This window comes from Ochotona princeps, chromosome 8 (genome assembly GCF_030435755.1).
Source record: "Ochotona princeps isolate mOchPri1 chromosome 8, mOchPri1.hap1, whole genome shotgun sequence".
Classification (NCBI taxonomy): domain Eukaryota; kingdom Metazoa; phylum Chordata; class Mammalia; order Lagomorpha; family Ochotonidae; genus Ochotona; species Ochotona princeps.
Window position 1 is genome coordinate 20,227,990 of NC_080839.1, and position 14,947 is coordinate 20,242,936.

Below are 14,947 nucleotides of genomic sequence, written 5' to 3' on the forward strand. Positions count from 1 at the left end.
AATGAAAACCAGTGTAACAGACTGGCCTGTCAACGCAGTCTCAAAGTGATGATGTATATCTCTTCCTTTACCCTAGAGCTTAGACTGCATTTTATTTTTGGAATTTTATTAGGTGTTTTGGAAAATTTTCTGTTCTTAATGATATCATCTATTATTGCATCTAAATGTTTTAATTTTGCTTCAGATAAAGCCATGGGATTCTCTCTGCTATATGGATTCTTGCAACCTCCTCTCATTTGGTCATAAATCATTTCTATTAAGGGTCCAACATTTACAGGTACCCCCCCAAAAAAACTAAAGTATACCTCTTTTTTGTTAATTCACTTTTATAAATTGAAATGGTAATAAGTATCAATCCTTAATTTATGTAAATCTCACAGTTCAAATTCGATGTCCATCCAGGTTGAATGATTTTCTTTTGTGATCTCAATGCACTTCACTTGTTAAAATAATTGAGATTCTCTAATAATGATCTATAACATCTAAGGAGGATATTTTCAAATGTATAGGACTATAAAAATATTTTCAGAAGCAGAGCTCCATAACACACACTTGGGAAATAGCACCAATTAGCTGTAGCCATATGAAGATAGCAAAGATGAACAGCTTAATGAATCAAAAATTCTGAGAACTCAGATAGGACAGCACAATTGTGAAATGAAGCATTTTGGGGTGCCTTTTGATTTATGTCCTGAAGGTAAAATTTTAAATATGTACCCTAACAGCCTAAGCACCAAACAGGAAAAAATACAAAGACTTTTGCTTTGTAGAAAGAGTAGCTAGTCAAAGTTTTGCTAAAGGCAGCTGGGTCACTGCTCTTTTGGGGCAGATGTGGTGATCACTGACATGGGTAGAGAATTAGACCTGGAAATATTGAGCATCTCCACTAAGGTGGGAACAAGATGTGGGGAGGAAAGGATGATCACATGGTATGTGAGTCTGGTGGCAAATATTTCATAGCTGGTTTTATGTGTAAAGCTTTCTTTTTTCTTGTGTCAATTCTGTTTCTTTCAAGACCATAATTTAAGGTTGGTTTCCAGAGATGGCATTGTTCCTTGCTAGGCAAATAAATGAGCTAGTGCCAGGTCCATACCTTTAGAAAATGAACACACTATTGCTCTCTAAAAAGAAAAAAAAAAGCATAAATTCACTCATGCAGGAAAATGCTTCTACCATTGCTCCTTAGATGGAAGTCAGGGACCAACAGCAAAAAGACAGGCATAATCAAGTTTATCCTCTGTGAAGAAGTTATTACACAAATAATGAGGCAGAACCTCTCTAATTTTAATAATAATAGAGTGGATATCATTGAGACTACTGAATCAAATTAATGAATTAGCTAGTGATAAGAATAAAACAACAAGATAATGTATGCAAGGGTAATCTTTGCACTAAAAAGCCCATGAAGCACATGAATAAAGAGTAACCAAGTCTAAATCTCATCAACTCTTCTTTACCTTCAAATACAAGATGCTTCAAAACGTTCATGGAAAAGTTCAATTATTTTGCCACAGAAAACTCTGAAAGTCATTGTTTTGCATGATATATATTTCCCATTAGCTTTTAGAAGACTAAGTTTTACACGATTACAAGATTTTTTGTACCAGGAAGCAGGGAGTAGTCAGCCGCCACTGGGCCCCTGAAGGCACATGCTCTGTAGGCAGAGGCGGCCAGGAAAGCCTCAGCTCTGTTGCCTGTCTAGCCCACACCCTTCCCTGGGTCATTAGTCATTTGTTATTGTTACCCCTCCCCTTCGTCCTCACAAAGGGACATAAAACTGCTCATCATGCATCATGAAAAATAATACCCAATAGCCTACTGGACAGTCTGTTATTCAAATTAGTACAAAATGATAGGGGCTCTGTGAAGTTAAAGCAAAACTTCTTTTCACCTTTAAAACTATACTTTGGATACTAAAATGTCTGTCTGATTTAACAGAAAAGACTCCTCAAATATAAATCTGTCTTGACTACAGTTATATATAAAGTTTAGGTCATTATAAAATGTTGTTCTCATCTAGACTTGCAACATAGCTAAATTCGTTATTCACTTGAAACTAATGAAGTTATTTGTTCTAGTGATGTAATTAATGGATTGTATAATTTCCATCAGATACAACACTGATAAAATATTGAAAGCCAACATATCATGTCACCATGGGCCTTGTGAAAGCAATGACTGCAGTTGCCTGGATAGTCTTATTTATGGGAACTTCAAATGGAAATAAAAGTTCACAAATTTCTCTGCCATAACTTACTGTGAAATAGATCCATGGCACTAACCAACACTAACCAAGGGTACAAACTGGAATTTTTAATGATTACAATGACATTTAAAAAGTCTTGAAGGTCACCCTTGTAACACTAAAGTCAGTTCACTGAAGCCAAAAATAATGTTAAAATATGTGAAAAAAGGACCAAGCAATGTCACCAGTACATTTGGCCCAGAGGAAGAGGGTAAAAAGGATGATGTAAAGATGTTCTGTACATCATTACAGCCCACAGTCAATCCAAACTTCCCTAGTGGAAGAACTCAATAGTCCTAAGTTAAAAAGGTCACCCATAAAGTGGTTTCTTGACAAGACCATACATCTTACATTCTTTTAATAACAAAATACCATGCTGAATCATGAGAGTATCTTTACATATGTGTATTCCAAAAACAAAACCATAGTTAATCCACAGGTTATATTTATATAGCAGCACAATTTAAACAAATATTATCACTCTGCATTTACATAGTGGAATTTGTGAAGCTGACAACACAAGAATCCTCTCTTCATTTTGTATATAAAGACAGCAAGATTTTCCCCAGATCAACTGCTGTTCTAATGGAAAGGTAGAAATGCTGCCTTCATTTAAGAAGAAACCTAAATGTACAGCCAGAAAGATAGAACTCTGGTCACAAAAAGGCCTGTGACAAAATGCTGACTGGTCCTCAGAACTAACGGGGATATACATACAATGTTTAATTTTCAAGTCAAGAATATAGAATTTAGATCATCATACCCATTTCTTGGAGCAGAAAGGTAAAATGTGAACTAACATTAAGGCTATATCATGAGCTGGCAATGCAATACATTATGTGTATATACACATGCATACATGTTTAGATATTTTTCCAAATGCTCAGGATAAAATTTACACGTACTGAAAACCAGCACAGACGAAATATGAATCACTCACCCTTGAAGTTAGATTTTCTGACTGCCTAAGGATATATAATTAATATGATAACAATTATAAAAATAAATTCATTTTCCTTGACCTATCTGCGTGGAATGAAGCTCTGATCATTGACTTGCACATGCAAATTTATTTTATTGCACACTTACCCTACTATGATCTAATTTTTTCCATCAGGCTTTCACATGCTGATACACAGTGCTACCTTTCTGGGTTTCATGAACATACTCATGTCCCCGTCTTGGGCCTCACCTTGTGAAGTCTGTCATCTCCATCATGATCATACACATCTGCTTGGCTAACACAATGATGTCATTGCCGCTGTCATCCCACTTGGCCACTTCAGCATCCAGCTTGCTTTTTTCCTGATGGAAAATCTCCACCTGCTCAGCTATTTTTGCCTTTTCCTCCTGCGGTAGTTGCGCCATGATGGCCTGTGTGGGTTATAGAAACAAAGTGAATACTAGTGAGAATGGAAGTACAGACTATATGCTGATTCTGCCCCCTGTGGATGAAGAGCCAGCCTTTGGCAAGAGTGATGGGATGCCCTTCTATTCTGGGAAATCTCTTCTTCTTTACAGAGAGGCCAAGAACACAGGGTGGTATGCTCTGCCTAATGCCCATGCCCTCTCCCACACAGGAAAACACAGAGATCCAAAGAACATGCACACTGACGGTAACAGAACTTCTCTGTCACTTTGATGACATATGTTTGTTCAAAAGAATCTATTCTTGACAATTTTTATATTTGGTCTCAGGAAACTTCTACCAGATGAAAGAATGAACCTCTTTAAACATAGAAATCTGTTCATAGAAGGGGGGAAGCACAAAAAAAAAACAAAGAAGGCCTTCTACCATTGGGAAGCAGAAGAATTTAAGGATATGTGAGCATTCAAGTGATACTAGAAGACCATTTGTGAGTGAAAATGAAGGCATCTACAATAGATGCCAAATGAAACCCTTTTCCAGGACACCACAGGAATGTCAAATCTATCCTGGCCTTCCTCCTGCTGCTACTGTACAGAAATCCTGGCTGACCATGGCTTCCTGCAGAGCCCTTTTCCACATGCATACATGAGTTGTAGCAGCATCAATTACTGAATGTCCTTACCCAAAATACTTCAAACAAATTATGTTTCACATTTGGATTTTTTTTAGATATGGAGTATATTCACATAGAATTTAATGACTAACTATATCTAGTTTGAAAGTACAAAGTTCAAAATGCTCCAAAGTCTGAAAATTGGAGTGTTACACCTTAACTTGTAAAGGGTCCTGCTCCCTAAAGTAATGCCAACACAATACTTGTGTCACTTTCCCAGTCTTCCGCAACTAAGGGAAAATGCAGCAAAAAGAAATTGAGTTACCCAATTTGTGTACTTTCATCTGCTGTTACACAAGGAAATTCTCTTTTATTTTTTCAGTTCTTAGGATGTAAATACTTGTGCTCTTTTTGCAGACTATTTAGCACCGCATTTTTCACATCTTTGTGTTTTTTGTTGGTGGTTTTGCTGTTTGGCATAGCCTGGAAGACCTATCAAATATGATCCTCACAGATTTCACAAAGAGAAATTCTGAGTAGCTACTTTCAGGAACTCAATCCTGTAGTTCCCTTGACAGCAATAAGTATTTACTAATTAAGGGTCCATGGCAAGTTTACAAAAGATAACTATTACAAATGGGATCCATGATATTTGTCAAACATCACTCTATAAGAATTTCATATATCTGAAAAGTAGAGTGACTGAGATAGACAGATGGACCGAGCAGACAGACAGAGGAAAGAGAGAGAGGGAGGGTGATAGAAAGAGGAAGAGGGATCACACCCAACTTTTGGTTAACTCCCCCAAATGCCCACCATGACCATGGCTGGGCCAGGCCAGAACCTAGAGTTATAACTCCTTCTGGGACTCCCACGTGTGGGACAGGGGTCCAAGTTCATGGGCCATCTTCCATTACTTTCTCAGGTGCTTTAGTAGGGAGATGGATCAGAAGAAACAGAGCAGCAGAACTTGAACTGGTGCTCCAGTAAGAGTTGTCTATAAAATAGGTGAAATCCTATATCACTAAACCAAAGGTCTGACCCCTGAGCGCTATTTAGCAGACTCTGAGCAGGCTGAATAGCATACTCATATTACCTCCTCCCAGTACTCTATATCATCTGCTTCAGAGAATGGAATAATATAGACAAGTTACTTCAGCACTACCTCATGTACTTAGGTGTAATTTCTTTGTTTCTACAAAATGCCATGTATATATTTTGAAAGTTAGATTAGAAGAAAAACAGAGATAATGAAACTTCTACCCACTGATTCACTCCCTGGATATCCTCATTGGCCCACACTGTGTCAGGCCAAAGCCAGCGGCTAGGAGCTTCATCCAGGTCTCCCACTTGAGTTGAGGGGCACAAGAGCTTCAGCCATCTATCACTGGTTTCTCCAGGCCTACCGCAGGAAGCTGGATTGGACATGGAAAAGCCAGAACATGAACCAATGCCCATTTGGGATTTGGTGTCTTGGGGGATGACATTACCATCCATGCCACAATATCAGACCAAGACATATGTATTTTTCATAAGAAGCCACAAGAGCATGACTGGTACAGCTACCCAAGTTGCAGAGCTCTAATGTGAGCAAAGTGGTTGAGAGATAGTTAAGGCCATGAACTAAGAAAAACTAAGCTCAATAGGGCTTGGCCACTAAGTTACGATCTCATGGACACTTGGATAATATGCTTAATTTCTCCCAGTATCATATAGAAGCACTAAATAATTATCTAAAAAGGGTACAGTACATACACAACACATTAAGTACATCAGCACTGTCCCTCTCACCCCAAAATAAGTTATACAGAATTATTCTTAACATCATCTAGCTTTCATTTCTGTCTATAGTTATTTTTTCCAGAAACCCAACCAGGTTATTACTAAGTTGCCAACAAGGGAAGTGATGGGCTCAGAGTGCATGTGACTATGAGCAGAAGATTGAAAAAATTCCTTGTGTACATACACAAGCTTATATCAAATAATCTATTTAAACATTCTAATACTATTACCCTCTTTATTAATGATTGCACATAGATCCAGAGAAACTAATTTCTAAAATTATAACATGTATAAGCTATAGAGACTTGGATTCAAATTTACATGTACCAATGACATTATTAACTTCTGTGTGCCACTGAATCATTACGCGTAAGCATACAGCTCACTGCACAACAGCTCCCAACTCAGTGTGGCAAGCATCATTGAAATCACAAACCCTCCCTTTCATCTGTCAAAGGAAGGAACTTTTTCTTCTGATTTCCATAAAGGTGTTCTTAGAATAGCAGGTACTATATATTCTTATTGATAGCTATGTCTACTCGTTTCCATATGTGCATCCGTGTGACAATGTAGACTACGTATCTGTGCTTGTATGCACTAATACTTCAAAAAGTCAGACTTGTACAAATAGTAAAAGGGAAACATGCAAAATACTGCATCTTGACGGGCACGGCAGCGTGGCCTAGCAGCTAAAGTCCTCGCCTTGAACACCCTGGGATCCCATATGGGCGCCGGTTCTAATCCCAGCAGCTCCACTTCCCATTCAGCTCCCTGCTTGTGGCCTGGGAAAGCAGTTGAGGACAGCCCAAAGCCTTGGGACCCTGCACCTGCGTGGGAGATCCGGAGGAATTTTCTGGTTCCCGGCTTCAGATCGGCGCAGCACCAGCTGTTGCGGCTCACTTGGGGAGTGAATCATCGGAGAGAAGATCTTCCTCTCTGTCTCTCCTCCTCTCTGTATATCTGACTTTGTAATAAAAAAAAAAACAAATAAATCTTTAAAAAAAAAGTGCATCTTGAAAATATTTTAAAGTGCCTTTAAGGGTCATATTTTAGATGCTTAATATGTAACATTTTCACAAATCCATATTTGAAATATTTAATTAGCAACACAGCCTCCTTTTCATTTTACTTGTACATTTCAATTTTCAAAAATTATGTACCATTTTTCCTGAAGCATCCCTGCTTAATATCTTAATGCTAGATACCCTTGTCCTTCTCATGTAAAGCAGTTACTCATATTTTACGTAGATGGCACATATATTAGGCCAGAATAAATTAGTACATGGACTATTTGCTTGTCTGTCAAATAAATAAAATCTATGAAAATACCTGTATACCTTCAAATTCTACCTTTAACTCCATATGGAAAATATGTATCCTTCCTTGTCCTAAAAGGGCTAATTTTGCATTGTTTGGCATGTACCTATCTCAAGATTAGCTAGCGCATAAGTTTCCATTACATACTTTGGCACTTGAATATTAAGTGCTTGCATTGCTAATTTCTATCAGTGCCAAATCTCCTACTTTTCTATGTGCCTTCACAACCTACACAAAAAGGGGGAACTCAATAAACATCTTTTGACTGATTAAAAATTTTTCCACTCTTGTCATCAATAGTGCTCAGGAGAATTTGCCAGAGCTGACACACACACTTTCTAAGGACAGAGTTCTGAGGAAAAACTAGCCTCTTCAAAGCATATTTGTAAAAGAAGTTGTTATTTTGACTCAAGGGGTGCTCGACCTGCATAATGCACTTAATGGTGTGTGACTTGGTTACAAGTGTTGATGCATTTGCTTCTGTGATGTAGCTGGATGTGCAGAAGTCTTCCTAAACATTCTTAAAATGCTCTTAGCTTTTAAAAATTCATAATTGACCTTTTCTGAAACTAGAATTTAAAAAAGGTTATCTATAAACAGTAGATCACAACCTGTAAAATTTGCAAGTTAATCAAATTAAAATTCAACACATGAGTTTCAATTAGGTCTTATCAATATAACTCAGCAGTTTGAAATGGTAACACATTAAAGCCACTGTAGCCAGAAAAAAATGGAAACCAGATATGTTGAAATAATATAAAACATATTAAATTTAATTTTTCACCAACCCATACTAAGGCAACATGAAACAATTTATTTTCATAGCCCAAAGGGAATGGAACAAATCAGCTTTTTTGTTGTATGATGTGATCACACAGAATTTCTGCTTTCTCTAATCACAATAGTAACATCAAGGATGTATATCAAGGCATTAAGCCCCTTTGATTCAGGTGCTAGATACCATCAAGACCTCTTCTACAGTTTCCTAGCCTCTCGTTCCTTAAAGTTGCTTGCTGTACTTCACTAACTAAAAATCAGTTGCTGAATAAAATTAACTCACTCAATTGAGGAGGTGGCATAGCTAACCCTAAAGGTCCCTGATCACATGACATGAGGCGATTTATCTCCCTAGTGATAATTACATAATGCTCAGTACTGAGAGTCTTTTATGCCTCAAGCACAACTAACTACCAGCTGAGTAACTAGAACTCTTTTTGTCACTCTCATTCCCAAAATAACACCATATCCCTGACCAATCAGCGGACAGCCATGAGCATGACTGAGTAAGTAGAGACCTGGTCATGAGCTGCACATGCATCTTGCAATCCCATCTTCCATCTGCAAAAAACTTTATCTGAATCCCTGGAACAGACAACTGTTCAGTACCTTGATATGTACTTTACAACAAATCATCCCCTTTTTTTCACAACCCATGTCAGTGACTGCTTGATGTGTCCACAGTGAGCAGCTGCAGGTTTAGAAGGATCTATAACAGTAGTCAAGCACACCTCCCTAGGTTATTGATTTGGCCAATCTGATCCCAAATTGATAGGATCAGAGACCAGAATGTATAAAATCTCCATCATTCAAACCCAGCCCCTAGGACTTCTAATGGCCAACCATGTTTGGTAAACTCTACCCACTAATGTTAAAGTAAAAATGCTGATATGAGTCATTAATGCAAAAATACCAAACTCTTTTCTTTAACTTAAATATGAAGAAGGCTTTGATAAAAATATGTTTCCAACTGGGTAAAATGATTTATGAAGTACATGGATCCCCAAACTGATTAATTGATGCATTTTCATTTCTTAACATTAAGATTCCTATAAACAATCTTATAAAAAATAACAGGGCTTAAACTCCATGTGTTTAGTTTACTCCTTTGCTTTCATAGGAGAGGGATTCCTACATACAGGCAAGGAGTGAGTCCTTCAAGCTCTTAGCAGTTTGACTATGTAGTGAATTAGACCCTCAGGGAAATTGTGTGATTCAAGTAAAAGCTTCCAAGATTGCCTGAAACATGCTTTTTTTTAGGCTAAATTATTGACCAGACAGCTTATGAATAACTAAGTCAAGCTTCAAACCTCATCATCTTCATGATCAACATGTAGATGCATTACAAACCCGGCAATCCATTTATACAGCAGTTCTCCTCATGCCAATAGGAGGCAGAAAGCTGTGTATCTCCCTCATGTATAGGCACATGAGCTACTGAGAGGTTCAAAAGTTATGTCAAAGTCACTCAGTTTTGCCAATGCCACGTTTAAAATTAGATCTGTGCGACTCCAGATAATATATTCTGTCACCAAGGTTAAGTGCCCCAAAACTGTCACAGATCAACTTTGCCTATGTCAACCTGTGAAGGAACAGTTAGAAGATGTCACACCAAGGATCAAGAAGTAGAATGACCTTTATTTTACCAGATGCCACTATTCCGAATCTCCCCCCCCCATCTTTCAAAGAACAGAGATAAGCAGCAAATGGACAAATAGAGAAGAAGTATACTGATTCCAGAATTAACCAATACAGCAGCAGAGTACTAAACTTTTACCACCTGCACTATGCTCTCAGAGTAATTTACCTCTTTTAGAGAAGAAATTCTCTGAAAGAAAATCCAAAATAAGGCCACTAACTGGGGAAGATTAGCCGTCTGGAAGAACAAATATTTTTGCCGAAGACAAGGTTTGCCTCCTTCACAGTTTATCGCGTTTTCTGATCAAAGTCTGGCCATTTCTTACCTTAGTAATGTAATGAACCCTCTCATTTCCTTGTTAACAGCCATAATTTGTGTGTCTGATTTGTCACCATACAATATTAGGCTAAGATTGGCTTCCTCAAGTCAGCAGTGCTGCCTGTTGCAAGTTAGTCATTCAGACCACATGATGGGCCTCATAGATAAAATAGCAAGTAGTAGATTACAGAGTATAATCTTCCTACTGTCTTGATCCATGCTCATAATTCACACTGAGAACAACTTCCAAAAGACAACAGTGCAAAAAAATAAAGTTTGAGAAAAACCAAGAGCCACCTGCACCCAGCATCACTGACTTGATGTCTAGTGTAAGCAGGATTCGTGAAATACATTGGGTATCTATCTTGCTGTAAAGAAAATAGGATCATTTCATTTTTATATGATGATTATAGAGCCAGAAAAAAGATGCAGAAATGTTCTGCTCTTTGAGAAAAGTAGTTTATAGATACTGGGCTCTTATCTGACTGACATTCAGTATAGATAAGTTTCAATTGACTAATGCACAGGTATTTGATTCAAACTTGCCCTTTGTCACTGAAATAAAATGCTTACCTTTTTTAGTCTTGCAGATACATTGAGCTGATTGATTACTTTGCTGTTGGGTCAAGACAGTCTCACAAGATTTTCAGAATAGAAAAACCAATGGTCAACATTGTAGGGGGGTTACATAGATTCTGCATGAAATTTTCAATAGTGTGTACTTTCCTATCATCACCATTATGTACTCAGAAGAAAGTTTTCTTGCAAGGGATGGTAAATGTAACAATTGTAGTTTATTGACCACCATATATATATATATATATATATATATATATATATATATATATATATATATATATATATATTTATACACACACACATATACATATATATGTATCAGATACATATATATCAGATATTGTGGCCATTATTTCACAAATGCTTAGTAAAATCTTTAAGGAACAGGCATATGGCCTACCAGTTAAAATATTGATTGGAATACTTGTATCCCACATCAGAATACCTGGACAGAGGTTCTGGCCCTGTTTCCATCCCCAATTAATGCAAACACTGGGAGTCAATAGTTGGTAGGTTAAGTACCTGGGTCCTGGGTACCCATGAGGGACACCTGGATTTCATTTCTGGTTCCCAGTTCTTGGCCTGACCCTGATCCTGCCACAGCAGGCAGCTGAGGCATGAAACAGCAGAAACACTTCATTGTCTGTTTCTGCCTCTCTGCCTCAAAAAAAAATTTTTTAAGTAATAAATATCTTTAAAAGAGTCCAATAAGGCTATCACATCATATAGGCTTTAAGGTATCTTTGAGGCTCAGAGAAATTGGAAAACACATGTTGAGGACTGTCCTAAGTGCCTTTCAAAACTCAAAAGCAAGCCATCCTGTCCCTGATACTCTTTCACCTTCCTATTTCTCGTATTAATGCTCATCTGCACTGTATGTTATGGGTCATCTGGTTGCTAGGTAAGAAAATCAGGGTACAAAACACTTAGGGTAAGAAAAAAACTATGTCTGTGGTACAAAGTTTTTCTTGACTTTGTTTTAACCCTCATTAATTTATTCCTATTATTTTCCTTAGTCCCTAATGTAGTATAAGATCTTTCTCATGTTCATTACTTTTTCTTAAGTAAAGTTTCATAGAAAATTAGTTACTCAGCTTTTAGCTGTATTGTAGTTCGTACTTATTTTATAAAACCAGACACATTAACAGGAGGAAAACCTCACTATTTTCTTCAGTCCTGATTTTCATCTCCTGCTACTCTTTGAAGACTAAGCCAAGCTGACTGATCTCAGGATGCTCAATGGACCGCTTCTGTTGGCCTTGAACCAATTTCACATGGCATGGTCCTAAATATCACAGAACCTGGGCCAGAATATAGAGCAATAGTCCAGCTAATATTACAACAGTGTCATGAGTGCCCACTTTCCATCCCCTCCTGTTGTTATGAGACTTCAAGTAGAGTAATGCTGATAGTGCCTATACAATAAACTGATAGGCAATACTGATGGTGCCTCTTCACAACTCCAAATCCTTCCAAAAATCCATATATATACATACATATGCCTATATATACATATCTATAGATTCGATATTGCTTTCATGTGGTGCTATTTCAAGTGGTAGGAAATGTGGGAGTTACATGGAATTAGGAGCAGTGATTATTTCCACTGAGTAAAGTGTGAATTTCTATAAACAACTCCAGATGAGAACACGGATTTCGGAGCTAAGAATCTCTGGGGAGCATTCTCTGGAATTTGGAAATTTCCTCACATCCTGTTGGTGTCCATATTCCCTAATCCCTTTGCAACAAACCAGAATCCTGGGCATTGACTCACCCGCGCACTCTGCCCAGCAATTAGCTGGTCGTCCTCAGTCTGAACACTTGTCCGGCTACGCACATCATAATCTTCCTGCTCAAAGTCAGAATCATCTTCCAGTTCTTCTGGAGTCTGAAGATAAAGAGGACAAACGAAAAATCAGCATAGGTCAGATGGATAACCTTCACCCCACGTACTTGCTTCCTCATTGCCAAGGCTCAGTAGCCACCAGAGGAACAGCTATGGGGGGTTGAATTTGCCTTGAAGATAGTCGGTAAAATCTAGCTAGCCCAATTTACCTTTTAAATGATACATTTACTCATTAGTTTCCCTGCAGGTGTATCACGTTTTCACCTCTTGATGTAGTGTGCCTTCTAATTTTAAGAAAAGCTATATTTGTGTTTCTTCCACCTACCCAAATCCTACTTTAGGACCAAAAAAAAAATAGTAAAAGCTACATCTATATTTCAACACTGCTTTTCTGCTTTCGTTCTTTTCCAACACTTTTACTCACCAAATGAATTGATCATCTCTAGGCCAAGAGCTAACCAACTACGATGAAATACTTGGTTTGACTCATGATCAGCTACGTATACTTTGACAGTATGATATTGAATTTTCTACCTTTGCCTATACCTACAATGCCCTGATGCACTTAAATAGCAGAAAGTTAAACTTCTGTTAATAAAGAGCTCCAGTAATAGGAAAACATGGGAGGAAAGGGTGGGATAGGAAAATAAGGGGCAAGAAAGGGGAGGAAGGGGGAAGAGTCCCTATACCTGCAAAACTGTATAATGGAAAACAGTAATATAGTCAAATACCCGTTTTCACCTCTCACTCAAAAGTGTACACCTTACATGAATATACTCCACAGTCAAGATTTCCTGAATTTGAGACCCTGTCTAAGCATGAACAAACTGTCCTCCCTCTCTTAGTCTCTTTATTTTCCTTTGTAAATTGGTGTTGGTTTTGCCATCTATGCTAATGACTTGTGAAAATTTAAATCTCTATATACAGTATCTTGCATATAGTAGCCATTTAAAATGTTTTCATTACTTAGAATTTTGAGATCAGTTTATACAACAAACATGTTTTAATGTGAAAGTACCAAATTATCCACACCCCATGTAAGGATTAAGTAACTCTTTGTCAGATAATATCAAAATCATTCAGATTATCACAGTGATGCAGGGAGCACTTTATATTTACATATGCAAAAACAAAAATTCACAGAAGCTAAGTAACATGTCACTTGCCCAAATTAGTAACAAAATCAGAAATTATACCTGAATACCAAATGTGTCAGATTATAATCACACTATCTTATCAGTTTCTTAGTATTATTGTTTTTCAAAACTCAGAAGTGAAGCTGTAAAATATGTTATAAGGAAGAGAGTCACATTAAGATTTTTTTTTAATCTATAAGGTTAATGTTGGGGAAAAGATAAGAATGGATCCACATGTCCAGGGGTCTTTTAAAGCTATCTGAAATGGAAAGGAAATTAAATGCTCACCACTTGCTTGGCGACTTAGATGTATGATCTACAGGTTTCTTAACCAGAATATGATACAGATACTCTCTTCTCCATTTCACAGGTAGTGAAGCTAAAGTAGGAGACTTTGTAATGGCAGAAAGGCTTCCAAGCCAGGCAATTAGAAGGATTTAAGGTTATATTAACTTGAAGTAAATAAATTCAAGAGATGGTGGGGATGGGTTCACAACAGGAAGAGACGAGATCAGCATGAGATTGTTATTATCCTGTAGGTGACCATCAGTCACAAACTGCTCCTTGGCATAAAGCCCTTTCCTTTGACTCTAGCACTCTTCAAAAGGAAAAGCAAAGCAAAAAACCACAGGCAGCCCAAGTGCCTGTTTCCTGCCCCCAAAGATCCACTTTAATTATGCTGGTTTTACTGAATACCAACTATAATTCATCAGCAGATTATTCATGGAGTCTTGAGATATGTCAGAAACGCAGGGTCTTTCATGTCAATATGATATCATAATACTAACTTTTCATGTTTTACTATATTCTTAAGTTTTCCTCCTCCCCCACTAATAATCTTATTAGTATTGCCATGTAAAAATGTTTATTTTTCCTTGGGAAAAAGAATAGGAGTCACTCTCATATTTTATTAACTAAAGTAGGAGTGAGCTAGGCAGAACCTTTTTCAAACTGATTATATTAATTGTGCATTGAGATGACATTTTTTGATAATTCTTCAATTTTCTAGAGTGCAGTGTGGAACAATTATACCAAGTTGGTAAATTCTGCTAACATATGAGATGACAAGATTACAAGCACTTTTCATCATTAATTCTTTAAAAGCAGAGGAAAGAGTACAATGTAAAACCTCATTCAACAGAAAACAGCAGATTATGACAGAATCTACAGTGTTATGTCCAAACATTCGTGTGGTCTGTGCAGCTAATGGATGAGTAAATGACAAAACCTATTTCACAGTATAAAGCTAGTAATGACATGCACGTATGCAATTGATTATGGCTCAAGAACCAAAACAGAGAAAAAAATATCAAGTGATGGAACAAT

The 14,947-nt window shown here is 37.4% G+C and overlaps 1 protein-coding gene across 2 annotated transcripts in view; it reads right to left on the reverse strand.

Annotated features, from left to right (window-relative positions):
* CTNNA2 (catenin alpha 2) overlaps positions 1-14,947 on the reverse strand; it is a 1,134,503-nt gene that overhangs the window by 40,821 nt on the left and 1,078,735 nt on the right. For both annotated transcript variants that reach the window (XM_004590715.2, XM_004590714.4), the window contains exons 14-15: positions 12,414-12,527; positions 3,438-3,619 (exon numbers count right to left, since the gene is read on the reverse strand). In XM_004590715.2, the coding sequence (XP_004590772.1) occupies positions 3,438-3,619; positions 12,414-12,527 (296 nt within the window). The remainder of the gene's footprint in view (positions 1-3,437; positions 3,620-12,413; positions 12,528-14,947) is intronic.